The 24660-nt window shown below is 37.4% G+C and overlaps 1 protein-coding gene across 3 annotated transcripts in view; it reads left to right on the top strand.

Annotated features, from left to right (window-relative positions):
• TNKS (tankyrase) overlaps nucleotides 1-24660 on the top strand; it is a 128359-nt gene that overhangs the window by 79387 nt on the left and 24312 nt on the right. For all 3 annotated transcript variants that reach the window (XM_064417338.1, XM_064417337.1, XM_064417339.1), the window contains 8 exons: nucleotides 5695-5789; nucleotides 8606-8672; nucleotides 9116-9302; nucleotides 11281-11402; nucleotides 13891-13982; nucleotides 14072-14150; nucleotides 22619-22790; nucleotides 23978-24057. In XM_064417338.1, coding sequence (XP_064273408.1) covers nucleotides 5695-5789; nucleotides 8606-8672; nucleotides 9116-9302; nucleotides 11281-11402; nucleotides 13891-13982; nucleotides 14072-14150; nucleotides 22619-22790; nucleotides 23978-24057 — 894 coding nt within the window. The remainder of the gene's footprint in view (nucleotides 1-5694; nucleotides 5790-8605; nucleotides 8673-9115; nucleotides 9303-11280; nucleotides 11403-13890; nucleotides 13983-14071; nucleotides 14151-22618; nucleotides 22791-23977; nucleotides 24058-24660) is intronic.

Genomic DNA, 24660 nt, shown 5'->3' with positions numbered 1-24660 from the left:
AGTGTGTTTGCAGTATTTTTAGTCTTCTCTTTCTGTGTTTTTTTAACTCTTTTCCTGGAGTTTATGAACATTCTTGCCCATTGATGCTCTGCCCTAGCACTGCTGTGTCTGGGCAATCAAGCTGGTTTTGTCTTTGCTGGTTTAGAGCTCAAAACAGTTAGTTCCTCACCACTACCACCCCCCACTTGCCAAGAGATCATCTGACATACCAGATCTCTAAATTAATATACTGTTTGCCTTGCAGATTCTGAATTGGTGAGCTGTTCAGTTCATTTTCCCTGTCATTAGCTGTTAGAAAGCAGCATGTGAAATCTGTGACATGATGTTTTTTAAAATTTTACTATACTAAGCCTGTCCAGTTCAATAGTCTAATTAAGTGTTACTGTCTGTATTCTGAAGATGAACTAGATAAATTACCAGTGGAGTGAGAAATGTCTTCCTTAAGCATTTTGTAATTCTCGTCTTTTGGAATTTTGTTTGTAGGGGTGTTAGTTTGTTTCTTGTTTATTATGTTTTTTACATAAGAAAAGTGGTTTAAGCTCTTCACCTCTGCGCTTATCTCCGGAGTTGCAGCTAGCTCATCTGCAGTCAGCAGTCTGACATGACTTGTTTTCCTAAAGCAGCATCTCTAAGTTTGTCCCTAAAGCGTAATTGTCAACCACAAATTTAAATAACTCAGTACTGCTATAAAGTGACCGAGGAAGCTTCATGATTAGGGTGACAAGTCATGTGGCTGGTGAACAGAAGCATGGACCCTTTCCTGCTCATTAGAAGCTTATTTATTCAGTCAGGGATAGGGAACTTAATTTTCTTTTGTACCAAATGTGTAAGAGCATTATAGCATCAATATAAAATAATTATTTTAAGTTACTTGAAATATGTTTATAGAAGGAAATATTTTGTATGTAAGTCCAGCCTTGACACAATACAAACAAATGTTAATGAGCTATTTCCCAAGAAAGCTTCCAAATTCATTTAAAATGAAGGTGTAAGATGGGTGCACTGTTTAAAATTAGAATGCAAGTTGGTGAGCAGCAAAGGAAAAGCCTCATCATTTCCACAGTGGAAAAGTTTAGGAATGTGTCTGTAAGATTGTAGTGTTGTTGCAACTTGTTTTCTTACCCCGTTTATCAGAATGATAAAGTGGTGACAGGAGGTACTCTGCTTGCATCCGGAATGTCTTCCTGATGTATCCTCATGATTGATGTGGTTCATTTTAGAGATGTCTGCAAGAGAGCAGCATCAAGCACAAACTACTGTGATTGGAAAGAAAGATTTTGTCATAAATTCTAACACAGTAAAGAGAAGGTTGTTTGCTTTGCCAGGAGTCAGGACATCTTTCAAAACAGTTTTATGCAAACCTATGAAACGAAGGTCCCTTCTGTGATTAGAAACTTCTGTGCTCTTCCCTTAATTCAAAAGAGGTAAAACACTTCTCTTAAGCAAGTTTGTATGACAAACTATAAGATTTTAAGATATTTTTGTTGCTGTTTTCTAAGGGCAGTATGACCTGAATACAATAAATGTTTTTTTAAAACTACATTTGTTAAATGGGAGTTTGCTGCATACCTGCAATTTCCAAATGTACTAAACCTGAAGATAATTACAGACATGATATAAAAAGTCAGAAATATTAAAGTCTGTGTCAAACATTTTAAAATACCTCCCTTTTTTTTTTGTATGTCCTCTGTCAGCAGGGTGTTGTAGAAGAGTTAACAATAAGCATGCAAATATCCTTAGGTATTTTTTTGCCAAGCTTTACTTGTTTCCCCATCTGTGTAAAAGCCACCCTTATTGGTGCATATCCCTGTGGGGACCTTCTGAGCATGAGAGTAGCCATATGTGAAGGCCAGAGCTGGCCATCAAAATCAGGGTGTTGCCTCTTTATTATGAGAATGCCTGTAGACAATTATATGAATTTATGATCATTCTAAATCACCGTATGTTGGTGTAAATAAGATGTGTGATGAGACCTTATTTGTGTAATAAGATTGTTGATTTTAATAGCCTTTGGGATGGCAAGTTAAGAATGAGAGAAACACATAGATTAAGATTTTTATCAGATAGCATTATATCAAGATTTTGGCAGTAGGAAACAAGAACAGGAGATACCAGTTTTAAAAACAGTTCCTGCAGCTGTTATTAATCATGCAGATAATGCATAATATAAGATGGTTACATGAGATCCCTTGGTTTAAAGTTGCCCTTAAAATGTGTAATTTGAAACGGAAATGAAACTTTCTTCTGAGGCAGTGGCAGCATTACCATCTGAGCACTGCTGAAGGCTCTTTAGCAAGATAAGGGAAACGGATGGTGCTTGGAGCTGGAACTCCCACGTTGCCTGTGGACAGCTTGTTGAAACAAATTTTCAGATTTTAGTGGAAGCTGCTCAGAGCCTGCAGCGCTGGAGATCCCTCAGGGCCCCTTTTGTTTGATGCAGGTGAACAGGGGATGGCAGGTCCAAGGTGGCTGACCTTGAACAGGGGTCATCAAATCAGCTCTTGGTAACAAAGCAGTGCAAAAATACCTAAGGCTCACTGAGAGCAGTATGAAATCTAAAAAATGCATTTCTTGTATTCCCAGGCAACACATTATCAAAAAGACTGCAGGCAAAACCACCTACCTTACTATAAATAGTAGGTATATAGGTTGACAGCGATTGCCATCTTGTGTACAGTGATGTTCCTTAAAGTGCTCTCAGTACCTGCTTTGGCTCAGTTACAGCTGCCATAAAATTTTTCACATAATATGAGCATCTTGCATGATGGTCTACTTTACTTAATAAAAGTGGAGTTATACTCTTTTTAATTATACTAGCAAGTAAGCCAGTGTGATTGGCCTGGTAACTGTGAATGTGAGTCTTGGAAGGTAGGTGCCCTCTGAGGATTTTTGTTAGTAAGTCTTGCCAAGTTTTGCAAGATATGGGAGGAGGGGTTAATTGATAGCTGTATTAAATCTGCTTTCTTAATATTAGGTCATTAATTTGATATAACTTTCAGGTGCAGTGGACATTTCTATCAATGATATTTAGTTTTTACTTCCCTGATGCTCTATAAATAGCATGTTAATTTTAAGAATCACTGTCTAATGACATAGCTTTTTTTTTTGAGGGCTCATAATGTCATCTAATGAGCAGTTCATGTAGCACAATATTATCTTTTAGTTACCTAGATTCTATAATTAGCATACAAAGTTGTAACTCCAGATCAGTATTTTTACCTATTAAATCTATAGTATGGATGAATGCTCTTTTTTATGAGAAAGGAAAAGAAGTTTTTAAGAATCATGGAGACAGCATCTTCCTGCTTTCTCCTTCCTGAAGCATATGCAAGCACTGCATTTATAGGAGCCATTTAGCCAAACTAATGAGCAACTGGCTTGTGGATAAAGGGGGAGCAGCACTCCAGGTTGTCTGCTCCTGTACCTGTGTGTGTGTTCACTTGTCCTTGGCCATCAGTTAAGTTGTCTCTCTGGCCCTCTGACTTCGTGCCTCTCCAGCACTGGGTGTTTGCAGTTGCAGAGTTGAAGCGTGCTGCCTGGTGGAGATCTCAGCCCCATCTCCAGGATGGGCACAGGGAGCATCACTTGATGCCCCTTGGAGAGGTGGCTGCAGCACAGCACACAGCTTGGTTGGAGCTGCTGTGGGCCACAAGGCAGGCACACCAAATGTCAGGTGCCTGGCTGCATAAATAATTCCTGTGTGCTGGACAAGACCGGATACTCTGTATTTCAGGCATGGGCTGGGGTGTCTTGCTGAAGAGAAGGAAGTAGTTCACCTTACTGAAAGACAGGGATATAAATTGTCTAAAGATTTGGGTTAATGCTGATTTGCTTCATTTATGCCATTTGTTGTGCAGCTATAAACTTGAAAAGTTTTGTGTTTCTTCTCTAATGAAGTTATTTGGCAAATGCAGATCTATTAACCCTAGAAATACAAAGTGTACAGTCCCAGCCTGAGTCATAATAGTTTTAATTTTAAGGAGTGAGCAAGACTCTGGGCTTATGTGTCTTTATTGAGAACATCTCTGTTAATAATGTTTCCTATTAGTAAAGCATAATTTTGGAAGTCTGCCATCATTGTTTTAGAAGTGGCACGCAGACAGGAAAGGATGTAGTTTAATTGTAGTGAGGTTAAAGGATCCTGCGGTGTTCCAGACATTTAATGCTTGGCTCCAGCTTTTCTGGAGTCTAGACCTTTGAATGGACATTTCAAATTAATTTTAGGTTTTCTGAGTTACTAATTCAATTGATAAAACTGGATTTAGTAACCAAACCAAGGCAACTGTCAGAATAAATAGTGCTGAAGTATTCTGCTAGTGTCAATAGCAGCATCATTCTTATCCACATTTTCATTAGTGTTTATGATATGCAGAAGACAATTATTTTATAATAGGGGCAGATATAAAAAGAATACATTGTCTTTTAGATCAGTCTGAATTGTTAATTGATCAATTGAGTAATTGTTAATTTTGGAAACACTCTGGGGATCTTCATGTTACAAATGTTGGAGGTCCTTACCTGAAGGTAAGATAGATAATTCTGCAGACAGGTCTTATGGAAACTTGTAGAACTACTTTTCTACATTTACTGAGTTTCCCAGGTGCGTTTCTAACAGATACCCTGTGCTGTCATTTCTGATAGTACAACCTGTGTCCTCAATGTGGTACACAGGACACCTGATAGTTGTCAAAGTGGTTACTCTTTCTGAAGCCAAGTAGCAAGGTGTTGAGACTTCACTAAAATATGATGCAGACTGCTCCCAAGTTGTGCACATTAGATAAGTGTTCCTGGAAATTCATACTGTTTATGGATATATAGTACTTGCTTCTGTTTATCACAGATGAGACCATTTGTCTTGATTTTTTTGGTTTTTAACCTCTTGATAATGGTGAAATGTGACATCTCCCCGTGTAATACTGTATAATGATGTTTTAATGCTGACAGTAAATCTATACTTGGCATAATACAGTGAGATATGTACATTTTCCCATGTTTCAAGCTGCTTTATGTGTGGGGTTTTACTGTGAGAAAATTGTATCATTTGGTTGCATGCCACAAAATAAATTGCAACAAAGATCCCTTCTCAGCCTTGGGAAGGAGGAAACAACATCATCCATTTTTGTAGGAAAGCAGTCCCCTCAGGCTGAGACAGCACACAAAATTTGTTTTATAATAAAAAAGCTTTTAAAAATAAACTTCAAGGGGGATTACTGTTGTCAACTTAGCTCAAAAGCTTTCAGTGAAAATTCACATGAGCTAGCCATGGAGAAAGGTGTTATTACTCTCTTATTATGCAGCAAGGTGCATTACTGATGAAGACCTGTATTTTGTAGGAAACTGCAATCTGCATACAATTTTCTTTGTCTTATCACAGTACAGAACACATATGGATACTTTTTTTGGTGCAGAGATGATGATGATGATGATAATGATTTTTAAAATTAGCTTCAAGTTAAGAGGCTGTTATTGCCTTAGGGGTGCCTGTATTCTTACCCACCTTAAGGCACACTTTTTTGGTTTAACAATAGGAGGGGCCTGCATGTGCTGTGTATTTGTTAATTCAGCTAATCACGGAAGAGTACTTTAACTTATCTTGGTGCAATGTATAAGAGTAACTGAGAGCATTTCAATGGCAGGAAGTACAGGACTTCAGATTGATGTGGCTTCCATTTTTCATCTTCTTTTGTTTTGCAGTCCACTCCTTTACACTTAGCAGCTGGCTACAACAGGGTTCGGATAGTCCAGCTTCTGCTTCAGCATGGTGCAGATGTACACGCAAAGGACAAAGGGTATGTGCAATTAATTGATTTCTTACCCATTTGCAGCAGTGGTTCTGTATTAGGCAAGATACAGGATTATTTCTTTGGTTCATGTTGCAGCACAATCTCAATAGTTGTCTAAGAATGTGGTATTTGCTTCCAAAATCTGAGTGTGCTTCAGATTAGTTGTGATTGCACTTGTTTTAAGGCTTCTTTTACACCTTCAAATTTTTTTCCAGACTTTGAGCTTTACTTCCATTCACAGACTACTCTTTAAAATTACGGACTAACAGCATTATTTTTGGAAAGGTGATGGGGAGAAGATACAAGGGCTTAGTGAAAGATGTGCATTGAAAAACTCACCTATGGCCTCATTATCTTGTTTCACATATATGGCTGTAATTCCAAGTAGCATCAGTAATGCTCATGTGCTTACAACTTGTAGATGTATCTTTGTTGAAGCTGACAGCAAAAATCAAGATATAGTAGAGGCTAAACTATTCTATTTTTGCATTAAGAGTGGTAGTTATGTAAGATATCAGCTAAGTGCACAGCAGTCAGAATTCTGAAATGATGCTTGCTCTGTGTTGTCCTCAGCCATACATTTCTGATTTCTAAGATGATTATTTTCATGATGGTTGGATTGGAAGGCTTAGTCCTAACATGGTAGAAATTGGGCCCCTAGTTAAAGGCATGCATTTTGTATTCAGAATCCATAGAAGTAAGATATGTGTGTGTGCTGTCTCCAGCAGCAAACCTGAGGCACTTCCTGTATTTTCATTTTGTGCTAGTGTTGGAAGTGATTTTAAATCTTCTTAGCTTCTTTCCTTTTTTTCCTTTCTCTCCAAAACAGTCCAAAATGTATTTAAACTTGTAAAGTTTGATTAATTGTAGCTCTTTCATCTGTCCATTTACCCCAGTGGGTTTTTTTTAACAGTCTTGTTGTTAAATGCATAATGATGTATTATGCAAGTCAAAAAAATCAAAAATACAACCAAAAAACCCCCCAAAAACTGCAGAAAACCAAAACACACCACGACCCCCCCAAAAAAAACCCAAACCCAGAAAACACAACAAAACACCTTCCCCCCGCCCCTCAAAAATAACCCACAAAAGTCCTACAGTAAAGCTCCATATAGTACCTGTTTAGGTAGATCAAGCATTATTTAAGCAGGTTGAAGGTCTTTTGTACCTTTCCAAAATTTCAGCATCAGTTGGTAGAAAATTTCAGTGTAGATGCTGTAATGATTTTGAACAATTTACTTGGAATGTATGAGAGGTAGTTAAGTTGAACTTGAACTTGGGGCTGGAGCAGGAGGGGAAGGAAAGCAAACAAAGAAAGGAAAACCTTTCAATACTTACTCTGTACTGAACTTTAAAAGAACCTAAACATGTTTAGAAACATCTAACATCCTAGTAAGCTCCCACTTTTTTTTTTTTTTAGTGGCACCACACATTTAGAATCAGTGTGGTGTTTTGTTTTACCTTGCTGTTACTTATTTATACATAATATATAAGTAAATAGGCTATAAATAACTGTCACTTTTCATTTAAGGAGCTAAATTAGTCCACATTGATTTTATAGAACTCTTAGGTTCTCTTCAATGGAGTCAATTCAGAGAAAGTGCTTAGGAATTGTTCTGTATTTTCAAAATGGTCACCCTTCTAGTTACTCCCAAAGAGAAGCACAGCCAAGGAAGCCCTCAGTCCTCTGAGAGGACCATCGTTTTGGAAGGGGGCAGGTTTTTTGAGTGCTCTGTGGAATGGATAGTCTTTCTCTGTCTCACACGTGCACCCATAAGTTGTAATTAAAAAAAAGTAATGATGGAAAAAACAGTCTGAAAAATTTTCCCCAAACAAATTTTCCTCTCCTGTGACAAATATGTTGCTGCTTCTGAGAGCATCCACCTTAAAATTAAATTTATTTAATTGCTGTCTACTACTTGCTGTCCTAATTATTACTGAGTTGGTTTTACAGTCCTGGGAATTACCCCCTGTATTTTTCATAGGTATTATGGGGTTAATTATGGTTTTCATGTATTATGTGTACTGATCTGTTGAGCCATAACTAGCCTGTCATGCTTGGCTTGAATTAAACTAATTTTGTCCTCTGCAGTAATTGCCCATCTCACATCTCCTTTTCAATGCATTACTTTTATTACATCTTGTGCTTGTGACTAAATCCCTGTTATTTACTTTGCTAGTGTAATTTTTAAGTATTGCCTGCAGTAATACAACACTACAAAAATTACAGGGACTCTCTTAGAAGTATCTTGAACAGTTAAATAGGTTGTACTGTAAAAAATGGAGGAAAATCAGGTCATTCAACAGTCTAGAGCAGCAATTTGAGTCTGCTTTCTATGGATATTTGTACATCTTCATAAAATACCCAGGAGTTACGTTAGTGTTATCTGGGGAGTGTTGCCTTTCACATAGCATTTTAAACAGGGGTTCCTATTTAGGCAGAAGCAGAACGCTGTTGGGGAAATTGAACATGGAATGGGACTTCTCCCCCTCCTTAACAGCATCAAGAAGGATCACATCAAAGCCAGTTAGTGCTAGTCTTAATGGTAGATTAAACATCTGTGGCCTTTTGAGACAAAAAAAAACAAACCACAGAACAAAAAAAACCAAGCAGAAAACCCCAAGTTTTAATGCCACTCTTAAATAACGTGTTGTTTCGGAAAGTCAGATTTTCTCATTAGTTTGCAAATCCTAATTTTTAAATGCTTAACTACTTAAATATTTTAACTTTAATTTGATCTTTTCATCTCAGTAGGGAGAAAATTGTTCCTCCCTTAAAAATGCCACTTTAAAAAATTTGTCATTTGCCTTCTTCCATGCAGTGGTCTTGTGCCTCTTCATAACGCATGTTCCTATGGACACTATGAGGTTACAGAGCTGCTGCTTAAGGTAAGCAGAAGGATGGGAAGTAATTACTGTTGATTTAGGTGTGTTAGATGAGATATGAATTGTTTATATCGGAGCTGAAAAGTAAGTTATTTTTTTCCTGACAGTAACAGGTTTCAAACATCATATTGTCATTTCAGAAGCCTGCAACTGTAGGTCTTTGTTGAAACAGTATATGGTTTTTTTTTTCTCTATCTAATTTCTTTGGACTGATAGCAGAGTTGAATCTTTCTGTTCAAAAATTAGCTCGCATAAAAATTTCAATTATTTTTTGCAGATTCAATGGTATTTTTGTGTATGCTGGTATTTTTAATTAAATTTTGTTTGTGTGTGTGTTTATAGATGACTGATTTGAACAAATTTTTATAATAAAATTAAAAGTTGTAAGCGTTTCAGCTGTTGAAGATGATTTCTTCCTAATCCAAGGCTTTTTTTCGCTGTGCTAGCATGGTGCCTGTGTGAATGCTATGGACCTGTGGCAGTTCACCCCGCTGCACGAGGCTGCTTCCAAGAACCGTGTGGAGGTCTGCTCCCTCCTGCTGAGCCACGGCGCCGATCCCACCTTGGTCAACTGCCACGGCAAGAGTGCGGTTGACATGGCTCCAACGCCTGAGCTCAGGGAGAGACTGACCTGTAAGTGCTTCCAGACTGGAAACACGTGCTGGTGGGGGGTGAAAGGGATGCTTTCCTTCCAGGCCACCTTCCCCAAGCTTCAGAAGTGGATGCAAAGCAGCAGAGCAGCTGCAGCTGTGTGCATCTGTACCTCTGATACATCGTTTCTCGTATTGCCTGGTTTTCTGAAGTTTAGAATTATTAATGCACTGCTGAATCAGTGTCTTAGGGATTTGTTTTATGCTTAAAGTCCAGTTCAGTCACACAGGAGCCTCTATATTGAGGCTCAGTATTGCATTTAGAAACTTACAGAAGGTAAGTACCTTTGGTGTGCAGCCTTGGAGATGGAAATTCCATCACCTTCTTTTGTAGCAATCCTTACGCTGTTTACAAACCAATATTTCATCTCTAATTTTAATATGTGTGCCTTTGCTTTCCCTCTTTGGGAATTTGTTTCCTGACTCTTATAAAATGTAAAAGATAATTAAATGAGACATATATGGAAAGAGAGCATTATGAAGGTACAGAAAGCTTCTTGAGAATTAGAATCTCAATTATAATTAAGTTTTTGGTTTTGTCTCTCACCTTTCCAGTATAGCAGAAGGCCCCAGACACTAATAATGTGATCCTGCACTACTCACAATCACAGCTAGTCAGGTTTTTATCTACTCACTATTCTTTGCAGGGGAAGATGATGAGATCATGCACAGCAGAAAACTTTGGTCTAGAAGAAAAGAGGAGGGCATTAGTATCTTTTAGGTACTTCTCTACTCTGAGTCCTGGGCTATAGTTTCTGACTCTGAGGGAGGTTAATTTAGTATTTATTTAAATTAACAAGCAAAAAAAAAATCAGTTTAAACTTTGGTTTATTTCTGTACTTAGAGTTCCTTAAGAGTAATGAGGGAAGATTCATGTCCATTAATATCCACTAAAATGTGTAAACAAATGTGAGCATTATGTCAAATTTGACAGTATCTTGATGGGATAGCTTGTATTTGCATCCCAAAATATCATGGTTTTATGTTCTCGAGTTGTTTCACCTTATATTTTGTAATAAAGTTACATTTGTTATTTCAAGATTTATTTGCACTTGTGCTTTGAGTAGTGCTTTGCTTACAAAGAAATTTAAACCAGACATTAAAACAAAGGTGAGAGAAGAAAGCCCCTCATTAACAAACTTAGGATTTCAAGCTTGCTTATGAAACAAAAATATTTCTACTTTTACTGAAATTGATGTATTTTTTTCTAGTTCCCAGGGTCAGATGTCATTTTTGTTAACCTGCCTTTTGTCTGAACATTTTAAGAGAAACACTTATTTTCAAATTTAAAGTTATTTAAAACTCAAATGAACTAGTTGCTGAGCTAAACAAGATTTGGAAATAGCAAAATTAGTAAGCTGTACCTGCAAAGATATACCTGCTGTCAAAACTTGTTTCATCTTTGGAGCAGACTAGCTTCAAATGCTTAGCTAGTTAGCTTTCTTTAAGATCAATAGTTTAGTATTTTATATTTCAATTTTATATCTGTATTATTGTTGGGTTTTTGTTATTGTTGTTATTTATAATTTTATTTAAAAAATATATATACTTAATATACTTATAGTGCATTATTTGTCATACAAATACAATAAAGTTTTTGTAAAACAACTGTAATGCTTTATTTTCTTAAGAATAGCTCATACCATTGTGCTTATTTGAACACACACACACAGATGTGGGTAACATAGAGGTCACATATGCATTTAATGTCAAGTGGGTGGAGGATAAAAGGGGGAAAAGCTATAAGGATTTAACTCAAGGAATAACTTCCCCTGTCCTTTAGCATATCCCTTTGGTTTCAGCAAAGCTTCTTTCATGTTCTGTGTCCCAGGTCAGCTGGCACCCAAAGACATGCAGAAGCACTCCTCTTTCCTCTTAACTCAGTATAGCTGTCTTTCTGCACTAACATTTATAAATGTGACATTTTGCTGAATATTAAATGTGTCTTTTTCCTCTAACAGATGAATTCAAAGGACACTCTCTACTGCAAGCAGCCAGGGAGGCAGACCTAGCCAAAGTGAAAAAGACACTTGCTTTGGAGATCATTAATTTTAAGCAGCCACAGTCGCATGAGACTGCACTGGTGAGATTATACAGTCAATCCATTTGTTTAATGATAAATGTGCTGGGAGCCTGGAGTCAAGGAGTTTCATTTCTACACTATGAAAATACATTCATCATCTGAGATAGAGAATTTGGCATTGAACACTTTCTATGCTTAAATAAAATCACCACTATAGAAAAACCATCATATAATTTATTTTATCACTTTTTTCCTTCCTTCTGGTAGATTACAGAAGCTCTCCAGCCACTCTTCACTTTTTCATTTTCCGCTTCTTTTGCATTTTTTCCTATAAACCTCTTTTTTTGTTGGACTGTTCCTGTGGTTTTTTATGTGGTTAAATTTTATTTTTGTAGCCCAGTTGTTTCCTTCATGTTTTATGTGAGCAAACTTGGATTACAAATTTTCTTCGCAGGATACATAAAATTGTGGTGAAAACAGATGTATATCACAGAGTCTTACAAGTTTGGAATAGTACTGACAATACCACATTAGCTGTAGAAACAGGGTTCTTTTGAGACTTTCCTGGCATTATTCTGCTCTTATTAAATTGTTTAAAGAAGCAGTGGAAGCAAAGAACACAGCCAGTATCCCAGATGTAGTGAAAGCTATGAAGCTGACACTGATGGTATTATTAAAACCACTATAGTTATGATACTTTATTCCAATGGAACATTTTCTTCCCAGTGGCAGGTCTCAGCTGCAGGCATGCAACTGCATATTTAGTGTTGAAAGCATTGTGATTGTGATCAGAACATTGTGTGTTGGGTACCAAGCATCCATATGCTCTGTTTCCTCTGTGGAGGACTCATCATCCTTGCCTGAAGTTAGAAGCAAGATAGAGAAGAGAGGTTTATAGGCTGAATATGAAGAGAGTATGAAATTTGGGATGATGTTATCCTTTTCTTTCTGAGTGTATCAGCTGCTGCTATGTGGCATCTCTTTAGCTGTGTAATGATCACTTCACAGTCCTCTGATGTTCTTTGCTCTTTTCTGCCTGCTGATTCTACAGAGACAGCTGGACCAAATGGAATATTTTAGGTCTATTGATGTATTTGGTTCACTGTTCACTAAGTGCTTGACTGTGATTTTTCAGTTTTTGGCTGCTATATGTGAGCTTTCCAAATTGTCACCAATCCAAATTAAAGGACGTAGCTTCCAGGATCAGATGAGGTTGTGTGTAATCTAACTGAACTATTTCTGCCCTAAGCATGATAACATTTTCCATGGGCCACTGGCATCTCTGCTGAATTAGCCAAAAGGCCAAAGCAAGCACCTGACATAGGTTTTAGTGTTGCTTTGATGTTTGGCAATACTTCAGCATTTGTGTGTTTTAGGACTTGTTTATTATATAGGTAGGAAATAGAGACAGGATATTATCTGCAAAGCCTTAAAAATGGTGCCTCACTTCACAGCAAAAGTTGATCTTAATGTTTATTTACAAAGCTTGCCTTTGCAAAATTTGGATGTGCCCTGCTGATTAATAACAGTGTGGAAACTTGAAGGCTGAAACTGGACAAAAGATGGTTATTGGTACTATTATTAGTACTACCTAGTATTATTAGTACTGCCTATTAGCATTGGGTTTGGGGTCTGTCTAATTGTAAACACTATTGTTTTTCTGTTGGAAAATTAGAGAGCTCTTCCAGGAGACTTTCTACCTTTCATGGGTTACTGGTTTAAAATGTGGGTAAAGATATAAACAGAAAAATCCACAAGTTTCTCCTATTTCTCATAGTCTGCTATCTTGAGATGTCCAAACTTGAAATAAGCATTTCTGGATTTGATTTTAAAGCTGGGTATTTAATCTTATCTGGAACCATGCTGGTAATTCCAGGCTTAAGGAATACATTGATAGGGCCACTGTTGAGAAGCCAACAGATGCCAGCCACATTTAGGGCAAAAGTTACACCTAGCAAAGGGCTGTGTGGTCCCACAAAGGCAGGCATTAGCATTGAGAAGCCCTGTGCTGAAGGCTGTATCTTTCTCATAGCATGGAAAGAAAGATACTCTAAGAGAAATGTATTGCCTGTTTGCTTATTACATAATTGCAGTTGGGTGCATGATGCAAATGGCCACTAACAAGGTCAGTGCACATTGGAACAAAGGAAGAACCAAAGTGATGTTCAGGTCCTGTCAACTTGACAACTGCAGCAGAATCCTTACAGACCCCTTTGGAGACCCTCTGTAAAAAGCTAGGCTGTTTCAAACTCTTTGTCTTTCCCTCCTTTGTTCATTATGTGTCAGCTTTGTCCTGATAGCTGGTTAATGTAGTTGGGACCATACTGCTTTTTTCCTACATGACAAATAGCTTTAAAATTAAAATTGTGTTTCTGAGTAGAATAATTTAGCATTGATCACTAACCTGTTTTTGTTCAGTATAATGAATTCTGTTTGTAAATTTTGTAGTCTGTTTTTAGCAGAATAATTAAGGGATGAAGTAATGTATCTTTAAAGTTCTTTATTGCCTGTGTAGTTGAAATATGCTTTATATTTACTTTTTTTGCAGCACTGTGCTGTTGCTGCTGTGCACCCGAAGAGGAAACAAGTTACAGAACTATTGCTCAGGAAAGGAGCAAATGTAAACGAGAAAAACAAAGAGTAGGTTTCTGAAATGTTTGAGTTTTCCAAAGGCCTCTGTCATACTAGGAGTGTAAAAAACTAATACATCATTTTTTCCCCCCCTCTAGTTTCATGACACCTTTACATGTTGCAGCTGAAAAAGCCCATAATGATGTCATGGAAGTTCTGCATAAACATGGAGCAAAGGTAAATATACTTGCATGTATTTTATTTAAGACAAAGGGCAAGAAGAAGGGTTATGTTGATTATATACCAGGTAAGTTTTCATGATAGCTGCTGCTTTTTATTCTGTATGCCTTTTGCTTCTTGTGTTAATCTTGAAGTGTGTTTTATCTGAAATCAGTACAGGATCCTCAGGAATCCCATTTGAGAAGTACTTCTCTCCAAGTAACTGAATAAAGGTTTTTAGTATTTAAAAATATCATTTTTAATGAACCTTGATATAATTTCTAATAAATAATGTTATCTCAGTGCCTTGCATTGCTTTATCTTGTTGGCTTGAAAATATCCAATGGCTGAGGGTACTGCCACTGAGTTTAGTATCCTAATGCTGAGTATTCCTTAGCCCTTGCTTGCTTCTTATTCTCAGGGTCAGATTGTTTTGCTGTGCGCTTTAGCTATTTATAGATGCCAACCTAATTTGTGAGCTTGTGAACACATTTTTTAGCAAGTTATTAAAAACAGAGAAGGGTATAACAAACTTTGTTTAGAATGTGGTTTAACCATCTTTCAAAAGTGTTTTGGAATGATCTTTCTACAAGTTTAGCAGCAAACTTAATATTCATGGTAATGATATACATTGCTACTTAATTTTCTCAGAAACTCTTATTGATGGATACTTTCTTTGCATTGGCTAAAATTTAAAAGATCTTGGTTTTGCTTTGAATGAGGTTCAGATTACTCTTTTTAACTCTTCCTCTCCAGGGAGCTAGAAATGAAGAACTCATTGTTAGGAACTATTACCTGTTTATTACATGCAATAACATAATACACGATCAAGTGTCACTCTTGCTGTGATAGGAGGTATGAGCAATGTAGTTGTATGCAGTCAAGTGTTTTTATTTTGAAACAATGAATTTTAATTTATAAGCCTGTATGAGAGCTCACTGCCAGATTTTTTATTCACTTCCATAGTACTTTAATGGATCATAAAATAGCTTAACAGCAATACCACGGCGGAGTTGATCCTATTTGAGTCCTAATGCACTGGAGACCATTAAGTTTTGCCTAAGGGAGAAAACAAGGCCAAAGTTCTTGATTGTAATCATTAAAACTGTTGGTTATTATTTTCCCAGATTCACTCTTAATAGCATCCCTATGCTCTGAAAGTAAAAAAATTCATTTTGTCACAGGAATAGATACCTCATAACTTTTATGGATCTGCTTTTGCACAGGAATTCAATCCTGATGGTATTTGGATAGGCACTGAACTGAACATGCTGGAGTTACAAATGATACCAAAGTACTGCCTGCTTTAAAATACAAGGATCTTCTGTGTGCTGCTACTGTACTCTCATTTAAATTAGTGCTCCCTTGAAAATGTATCTCAGTTGTAGTCAGGTTCAGGAGTAAGCTCAAAGATGGCATCCTTACTAGAATGGACCCATTTGGTTTTGTCAGTCGCACATCCTGATGATAGCTTTTAATAAGTAATTCTTTTATCTCCTAAAGCAGGGATTCCTAAATTGTGATCCATGAGTCACTTGTGGACTGATTGGTGCTGAGTGGTGCACAGTTATCTACAGAATGACGCTGAGTGGTGTGTTCTGTCTTTTATTCCATCAACAGTATGCAAATAGAGGTACACAGTGATCATTAAACCTCCTTCTTCATTCATATCCCATATCCTATGTTACTCTGAGGATAGGCCATTCACATTTATGATCTAGCAAAGCACTTAAGTGCTAAGGCAGGAGACTAATCAAAGTTAATATTAAGTGCATATTTCCATAGTGCAGTGGATCAGTGTCCAAAGTTTCTTAGCTGTAAACCAGTAAATAATGCAACCATAATTTTCAATGAGATCATTAAGGCTTTATGAGGCACTTTGAAGTTCCCAGATGGGATATGCTCAAGAGCATTGGTTAGTTAACTAGGCATATTTAATCACTCTAAAATATTTGTATATTGCTTGTATATTATCATTTGACCTCTAGCTCATGCTTTGACTATAGGCATTCAGTTCATCAGGTACTCTTGACACTTTGTTTCTGACTGTTGTGACAGGGCAACTTTTGTTCCTGAGGCATGATAAGGGTTTTGATGTTTTTCTTTTGTTGTGTGTTTGGAAGATTTTCCTTCATGTTTTGTCTTTTTGTGTCTTGAATTTTAGGTACTTCATAAGATGTAATCAGATATATTAAGCTCTTTGACCATGCCTGGTTGTATTTTCTACAAGAGAGGGTTCTCATGAGCTGGTGAATCTAGTTTTCCTGTGACAGCAGCATCCCAATGAAGGTCCATTTGTTCTTTGAACTGCACCCTCCTGCTTTTTAAATAGCTCTCTTCTTATTTGATGCTTCCTTCAGTGAAGTATTTGCGCTGAACAAACTGATTCTTCTTAGCCTTTGTTTTGGTAGGCTGAAAGCCTCAAACACCTAATCTTCCCTCATAAGGGAATGTTGCCTTTTCCTATTCATCCTTATAACCCCTTCTTTTTACTAGCACCAAAGGAAATCTTGGAGTTCAGGCAAAAAGAATAGAATTCATTCCACCACTGCTTTCAATGATGGCACTTATGTACCTCTGTTGTAAGTGCCTGGTTGATGCATACTGGGATCATATTTGCCTTTTTAATAGACATGAGACAGTAGGACTCAGATCCTTTCTCTAATCTTGCAGTGCACAGAGAATCTTGGTTTTACTAATATTTTATATTTGTGCCCTTCAGCACAATTCTCCTGTTCCACAGTCATTAATGCAAATAGTAAAACAAAATTATCCCACAGCCAGCCACCAAGCAGCCTTCCCCTTTTCAAAATATTTAGTTTTTCCATCAAACTCTATTTTTCAATATAAAATAAAATAAAAATGTCCATTGTGATCTCTTACAAAATGCTTACTGAAGTGTGTATAGATGATATCTACCATGTAGGGTTTTTTCACATTGCAACCATTTCTTCTGTCAAATGAGATGTACTGTTATAGCCAGCTTTAATCCCCTTTCTGGAAACCACTACTGATTACTGAGAGAGTAACAATTTGAAAAAGATGTGTAATTCGAAGAAAGTAGAACTTTCTTCTTCTGAAATACTATGACAAAAAGAAGACAGCTGATCCACAAAATAACCAGCAATAATAGCTCTAGGAGACAAAGTCATATAAAGTTCTGTAGATAGAAAATAATTTAGGATTGTATTAGGATTTTGTAGGAAATTCTTCTGTTTTCATGAGGAGCAGCTGTGTCAGACAGCAAGTGAGTTCACATACAGTGAAGTGTGTGTGTGTAGCCTTTTTTTGTTCTATGGAAAGGGCTAAAGCACGATAAAGACTGCTTTAGGGAATTTGGGATGAACAGGGGATGGTCTGTGGTCTTGGAGCTGGATTTAATTATCCATAATGTTATCACTGTGTAAATTTGCTGTTTGAAGTATGTTGGATGATAATAAACAGTGAAGGACTGCTTGAATAACATGTGCTTGATCAAGACTTATTTTACAGAAGGAACATCTGAGAACATCAATCTCTTCACTCTGGTGACCACTGGCAGAACCTGAGAGAGAACAGCATCAAGTTGTGTCAGGGGAGGTTTAGGTTGGATATCAGGAAAAGGTTCTTCACCCACAGGGTGGTTGGGCACTGGAACAGCTCCCCAGGGAAGTGGTCACAGCACCAAGCCTGACAGAATTGAATAAGCATTTGGACAATGCTCTTGGGCAAATGGTGTGACTCTTGGGTGTCCTGTGCAGACAGGACCCGTCAATGATCCTGATGGGTCCCTTCCGACTCAGGATAGTCTGTGATTCTGGGATTTGTGTTGACAAGAATTAACCTACTGGCTGGCAATTAATCATAAATTGCTTATTTTGGTGTGTCTTGCTGGCCTTTACTGAAAGGACAGACGAAGTTCCTAATTTGAGCTGTGCAGAAGTCCTTGTGCAAATTAGTTGTACATCAGCATGTTGTGTCTAATCAACACACATTCCATGGAAGATGTTTTCATTAGCTTGGTACTTGAGTTTGCAGAAGTTGACTGTCAATTTAAAGAACAGGTGAGAAACCTTGGGATTTCTTTTATTTTCCTTGTTTGCCTGCCCTGTTTGTGTGAGACAGCATTTCACACCACTGCTTATTTGATGTGGAATATTCTCAAAGTACCATATGAAAAATAAAAGCAGAGCATCTTCAAAGAACCCTCAAACATAAAAAAAAAATTATTAGACCCGAATCAAATCTTCAAATGCCATGATTTTATCTTTGAAGATAATAAAAATCTTTAATTTAAATAATAATTTGAAAGTGGTGAACTAGTGAAAAAGTGTTTCATCCTGTTGTATTTCTAGATAGTTGAATATTTCATATGACTAAGTTTTTGTCCAAATTTATAGACACGTGGGAAATTAATGTGTTTAAAAGGACACTCAGCTTTCTAGCAGTGCAGAAGTAAAGGATTAGGGTATTTTCTGAGCTGGAAGGATTGTTGGAAAGAAAGACCTGCAAGCATGTGAGCTCGCTGGTATCTTGGGCAAGTGCAGAGATGATGATGAATGCTCTTTAATTATGATATGCCTCTCTTCTGCAAGAGAAAATAAGCCTTTTTAAGGTCATGTCAGAGAGACAGTGTCCCTATTCATGATGGTAGCAGAAATTAATTCATTCCGCTCTGCTGGAGGATCTTGCTTTATGCATCTTTGCATAATGCAGTTATTTCTGTGCATTGGAGTAGTATGTTGACAGCCTTTCATGATCATGGATTTGCAAATGTTCACCATCTATCTAGACCCACACAACAAACTGAAATGTTTTTGAATAACCTTGTTGTGTAACATTTACTTCCAACATTTCAGAGAGAGGTATGATTTTCTCAGGGAACTGTAAGAATTGAAAAATTAAATTGCCTTTCAGAAATGTAGCAGATTCTAGACTATGATGGTTAACACCATAAAGACCTGTGTGGTCTGTTGTGATTGACTGGTTCAACTTTTCTCACTGCTTAGATGTCCAAACATCCTGACCTTAATCTTAAGCTTTTATGAAAAAGAGGTAATTGTGGAACATCTGACTGGATCGTATAGGACCTGAGAAACTGACTATTTTTTTCTGCTTTTTTCTGCTGACTGAGCTTGAAATTGCCATCAGTGCTGCTTTACTCCTATGTTTATTGTTGGACAACATTCTGGTTTAGGGCAGATTTTGGAGGAGACCTCTGTGCTTCTTCTCTTCCTCCCTTTGCTGTCAGAACCAATCTTAAAGGTGCTAAACTTATTTCTGGACTAAACAAATGAATGGGCATACAAGCATCATTAAGTCACCCCAGGACAGACACACTGCAAGCTTGTCTTCAGAATTAATGCTGGAGGGGAGCAGTTAGAGCACTTGCATTGCAGGGAAGGATACTGTGATATGGAACTGCTGGCAGAGCACAAGTTTCACGTGTGATTTTTAGAATGTACATATTTTCGAAAGATTTCACAGAGAAAATCGCAGTGCTTGGAATCTGTTGCTTTTTGTGCTGCTGTTTGTAGTGTCAAGGAGCAGGAGGGATATTTAGGGCATTTGATCTTGATAGAAAGCCAGTATGATCAGGAAGTATTGCAAAAAATGTTTCCTGAACAGACCTGAGCTGTTGAGCTGCCGCAAGTGCCTGGCAGCCAAGGGAATATTGCTGTAACTGAGTACACTGCTCCAAGAGAGCAGCAGTGAGGGAAGGGCACATCTCAGTAGTGTCTGATGAGATTGTGGCCATTTCCATTTCTCTGCTGTGTTTCTTCAGGATGGAGAAGAGGAAATAAAGGGAGAGAGAGGAAAGAACAGAAGGAAGTCTGCATTGGGTAATACTGAATAGGACAGTATCTTTCTCTGAAACCACTTATTTAAAAACTCTTTTCAGTTGGTAACTGTATTCTGCTTTTACATTGCATTTTCAGCAATGGAATGACTGCTTCCATGCAAAAAGGTGAAGACATTTGATCCAGAGCCAGTGCGCTGTGGAATAAAACTGTCAAACCTGTCACTTTTAACTCCTTGCAGAAAACTTGTCTGTATGATAATTCAGAGCTACAGCCTTCTAATTTCAGACTGCCTATAAAAGGGACCAAATTGATATTTATCTTTTTTAATAAGTGCAGCTGGAACAATCTGGCTACTCAGGGCACAGTTAAAGCAGTACATCTTGCATATTTCACATTTTATCAAGCAGAGTTTAGACTTTGAATTTCAAAGGACACATGGTTTTGGATCTGGTACTGAACATTGTTTAAGCCAGGCATATGTCTGATTTTTATAAGACTTTAATCTCAGTTTTGTATTTCAATTTGTTGTGCTTAAGTTGATTTTCATTTGGTAGTAAGTCTTCTTGCATTAAGCCTTATTGGAATATATTCTTTGGTTGGTTTTAGAGAAGTGGTCCATTATTAGTGAGAGAAGATCTGCCTCAAAGCGAGCATATTCCCAATGAAATTGTCTTGCAAAGGCTAACTCTGCTCTTGAGGTAAAGAGTAGCTGCATTTGGTGCTGCATCTCTCTGTCAACTGCAGCCCTTTTTGTCTCAGAAGGAAGCAGGTATTTCTTCAAATGGCTGATGTTCTTCTGCCAGAAGAATTGATTGTTAGGAAAGATAATAGTTTAAAGGTGAAAGGAGACCTGAATAAGACATATGAGATGATGGCTCTGATGACTCTGACAGTGTTCTTTTCAAATGAATATTAACATTTTTTCCAGGGACATCGTATCGAATTGTGCTCACTGAATGCCTTGCTGCTATTGCTTCTACAGTTTGTTCAGTACAGGCCTGTTTAACACGGGAAGTCAGTATTAAAGAATACATTACTTATGATTTTTTTTTTTTGATGAATGGAGTGTTATCAGCTACTTTGAGAATCCACAAATTTCATTTCATTCTGCTTTTACCATCACTAAATGTGTGTAGCCCCAGAGTTCTGTTTACTTCTGCGCCCTTATCAGTGGTAAATGGTATCTGGTGTCCTGAAACAGATGAGGATCATACTCTGAACAAAATTATGGATTTGGGATATTCAGCATCTAGTTAATATTTATAATAGCAGTAAGTTTTTCATTTGAAACAAAACTTTTAGGGTAATCCCATTAGAGTGGCATGAGCTGAGTGCAGTGAGAAGAAAGCAGACCTACTCTCCATCTTGCTGCAAGAGAGGTTTGTGATCTGAGAAATTCCTACCCTGTCAGTCTGTAAAATAACTTCAGACAATATTGAATTACACTCTTCTTCATTTATTTCGTTGTTCTTTGTTCTTTTTTTGTGACTTGATATTGCACTATTGCAAGTATTTTACTTTTTTGTCCTATCTGGTAGTAGATCTTTACAGAGTTAATTTAATTTAGTTCTAGTTAAATTTTGTTTAGTGAAAAATAAGTGGCTTAACTAAAATGCTTTTTCACTGGTTTCATGAAGGATTTGCATGCTGCATTTTAGGTGAGAAATAACAAACAAAACCTTTGTTTGCTGTCACCACAAAGATTTTGAGATGGTAAAAAGGTGGATTTATACAGTAACAAAGTTTATTATGCATGCAGTTCACAGCCTGCAATCTGTAGGCTTGGAAACAGATAACAGGTTCTGAGTTGCTTGCAGAGACTATAGAGTAGTTCTGCATTTCATAAAGTGGTAAAAAAGCTGCTGGGCATTTGCATTTAAATTTGTCATGAATCGCTGCTAGGTACAGAGTATCTTCTTGAAAGGTTATTTTCATGGGAGTGTTTTTCCGCTTTTTAAAGCTCTCTATTATTCTCTTCCTTTTTTTGATAGTGCACTGGGAGAGATGCTTCTAGTTATTTAGCTGCTCTGTTAGATCTTGACAGACGGATGTGTTTCCATTATATCATACTCTTTGAAAATTATACTCCATTTTGCCTGTTTATACAGCCTTGTATTGAGGAGAATTATATCCAGAATTATACTTAACATTCATGGAAAGGCACAAAAAGTGATGAAGAAATGTTTGTATCCAACATTCCCCCCCTTAGAATTCTTCTTTTGACATCTTTCTTTTGCATTAATTCTTGGTACTGGGTAATGTTGAGTTATTCTTCTTCTGACAATGACAGATGGTAATTTCCTTAAAGCTGTAAGATCTTTGAATTGTTTGGTAACAATTTATGTCAAGTTACCTCTTTCACCTGCTGTGATAGTGTTTCTTTTCTTGCACAAGGTTGGTCTTCCTCAAATTTCTCTAAAGCTTGATCACTATTTAAAGTATGGTTCTGGGGATCCTGTATTGTTTGTTAGCCATGCAAACAAATAACCTGTGTTGTTAAAAGACAGGAAAACAACTATGGTAAATTATTTTTCCTTTGGAGTGTTTGCCAGTTTTGTCATTTGGTTTTGTTTTATTGCAGTGCAGAAGAATTGATAGGTAAATTGGTATGCTGGAATATTCTTCACTTTTGTTAAGGACAGGGACAGGTGCAGCCTTTTAATTACAAGAGTGTTTTATTTTGTATTGCTGCTGCTTTTTCAGATGAATGCACTGGACACACTTGGTCAAACAGCGTTGCACAGGGCTGCGTTAGCAGGGCACCTGCAAACCTGCCGGTTGTTGCTGAGTTACGGCTCTGATCCCTCCATCATCTCTTTGCAAGGCTTCACAGCAGCACAGATGGGAAATGAAGCAGTGCAACAGATCTTAAGTGGTGGGTAAAAGTAAAGGCTTGTGTATTTGAACTTCAGCTTCTCCCTTTACAGCTTTGAATCTTGTTTCTTTCTCAGTGCAAGAGACTTGAAGACTAGTTTTCTCATCTCTCCTTTCTGCCATCAAATGCACACAACTGCAGTATGTATTGTGTGACACTTGTCAGAAAATAAATAAACAGTTCTGCTCAGTTCAGTGATTTTGTGCAAATAGGGAAGAAAGTAACCATCTTGTAGATCTAGGATATGCTGCTGTACAAGGAGATTGTTAGAAGGCACATGTAGGGAGTTTTGGGATTCTTTTGGTCGCAAGTTCCAGGGCAACTGGAATATTGCTGAGCATATAAGAAACCTTTTTCCCTGCATCAGCCAACTTGTTAGGTACTCCCCACTTCAGCAGTCACAAGCAGAGTGTTACTGGCAGAAAAACACAGATAGTAGCTAAACTGTTTGAACTTCTACTTCAAATCTCTTGCTTGTCCAGTAGAGAAATATTTTATTGTGAAAGTGCTCTGGATAGTGCTTAGGTAATAATTTGCTTATATCTTCCATTAAAAAGATGAATAGATGTTTGAAGTGGATGCCACTATTTTTCATGGAAGTCCTTAAGGGTTTGCATCCTCTTACCCACATTACGTTTGAATTTTGCAAGTACAGAGAAGAATAATTGCATCAATAGCTAGTAAAGAGCAAGTAACTCACCTTACAGTGAGATGTGCATGTAGTCAAACAAAGGCAGATATCCAGATAGATGAAAAGACATGTAGCTACAAACGCCATTTCCTCTAGTGTTTTCAACAATTAAAATAGGACAAAAGAAGGAAAAAGCATTTTACAGCAATGCAAGGAAGGACTGTTTTGAAGTGTACCCACTCCTGAGATGTAGCTGGTTACCTGGGTAGTGTTACCTGTTAAAATGTGCACATGAATGTATGTGTGTGGATTGAGAGAGAAGAATGTTGTCAGAATCATGTCAGCTTTAGAGTCAAAATCTGACTGATTTGCTCTAAAACTAAAGCTCCTTATTTAGACATGTTGGCAATATCAATTTGAACATCACAACCCCAGCTGCATTTTCAAAAGTAACAACAGACCAACTTCACCCCCCAACTTCAGAAAATATGTTGAACACCAGTTAATACAACTTATGTATCCTGAGTAATCCCAAGCCATCTTTTTTCCTGTGTAGAAAGTACACCTGTGCGCACATCCGATGTGGATTATCGGTTGTTAGAAGCATCCAAAGCTGGAGACTTGGAAACTGTGAAGGTAGGTTTGAACAGTTTGTGTGAATTTTCTACTTTGCATTGCTGTGCAAGGCTTGTGGAAGCAGTGGCCAATGGATGATAAATCATAAAAAATAGGAAGTCATGGATCTTACTTTTTTTTTTTTTCCTCTAGAAAGTAGTACATTAAGATGTACTGAGGTGGGTTTTGCTTGGGTTTCTGCTTGTTTATTCTGCCAGCCCTTCACACAGTCCTGTCTTTGGACTCAGATGTAGCCATAATTCTTTGAAGCAAACTCTGTGATTCTCAGAATCACAGTTTAGTAGAAACAAGCCCTCAGGTGCATGATTCAATCAGATGGCAAGCAAATACTATTAACAGGTAGCAGACTTTGTATTTTAAACCATCCTTAATCTGAAGGTGAAGGGTCAGGCCGTGGAATCCCACCATCACACAAAGGTTTGATCTTGTTTTTTATGTTTGGTCTGTGGACAAAACAGAGCAGATGGAAGAGCCTGCAGACAAAAAAGCATGCAGATGGACTGTTGTGCATACTTTCCCACCTTGAACTTCAACATGATATCCATTAATATTCAAACAGCAGCAGTTTTCTGCACCAGCAGCTCATTTGACTCCCAAGCTAAA

This window comes from Passer domesticus, chromosome 4 (genome assembly GCF_036417665.1).
Source record: "Passer domesticus isolate bPasDom1 chromosome 4, bPasDom1.hap1, whole genome shotgun sequence".
Taxonomy (NCBI): Eukaryota; Metazoa; Chordata; class Aves; order Passeriformes; family Passeridae; genus Passer; species Passer domesticus.
This window is presented reverse-complemented; position numbering and strand designations above follow the sequence as displayed.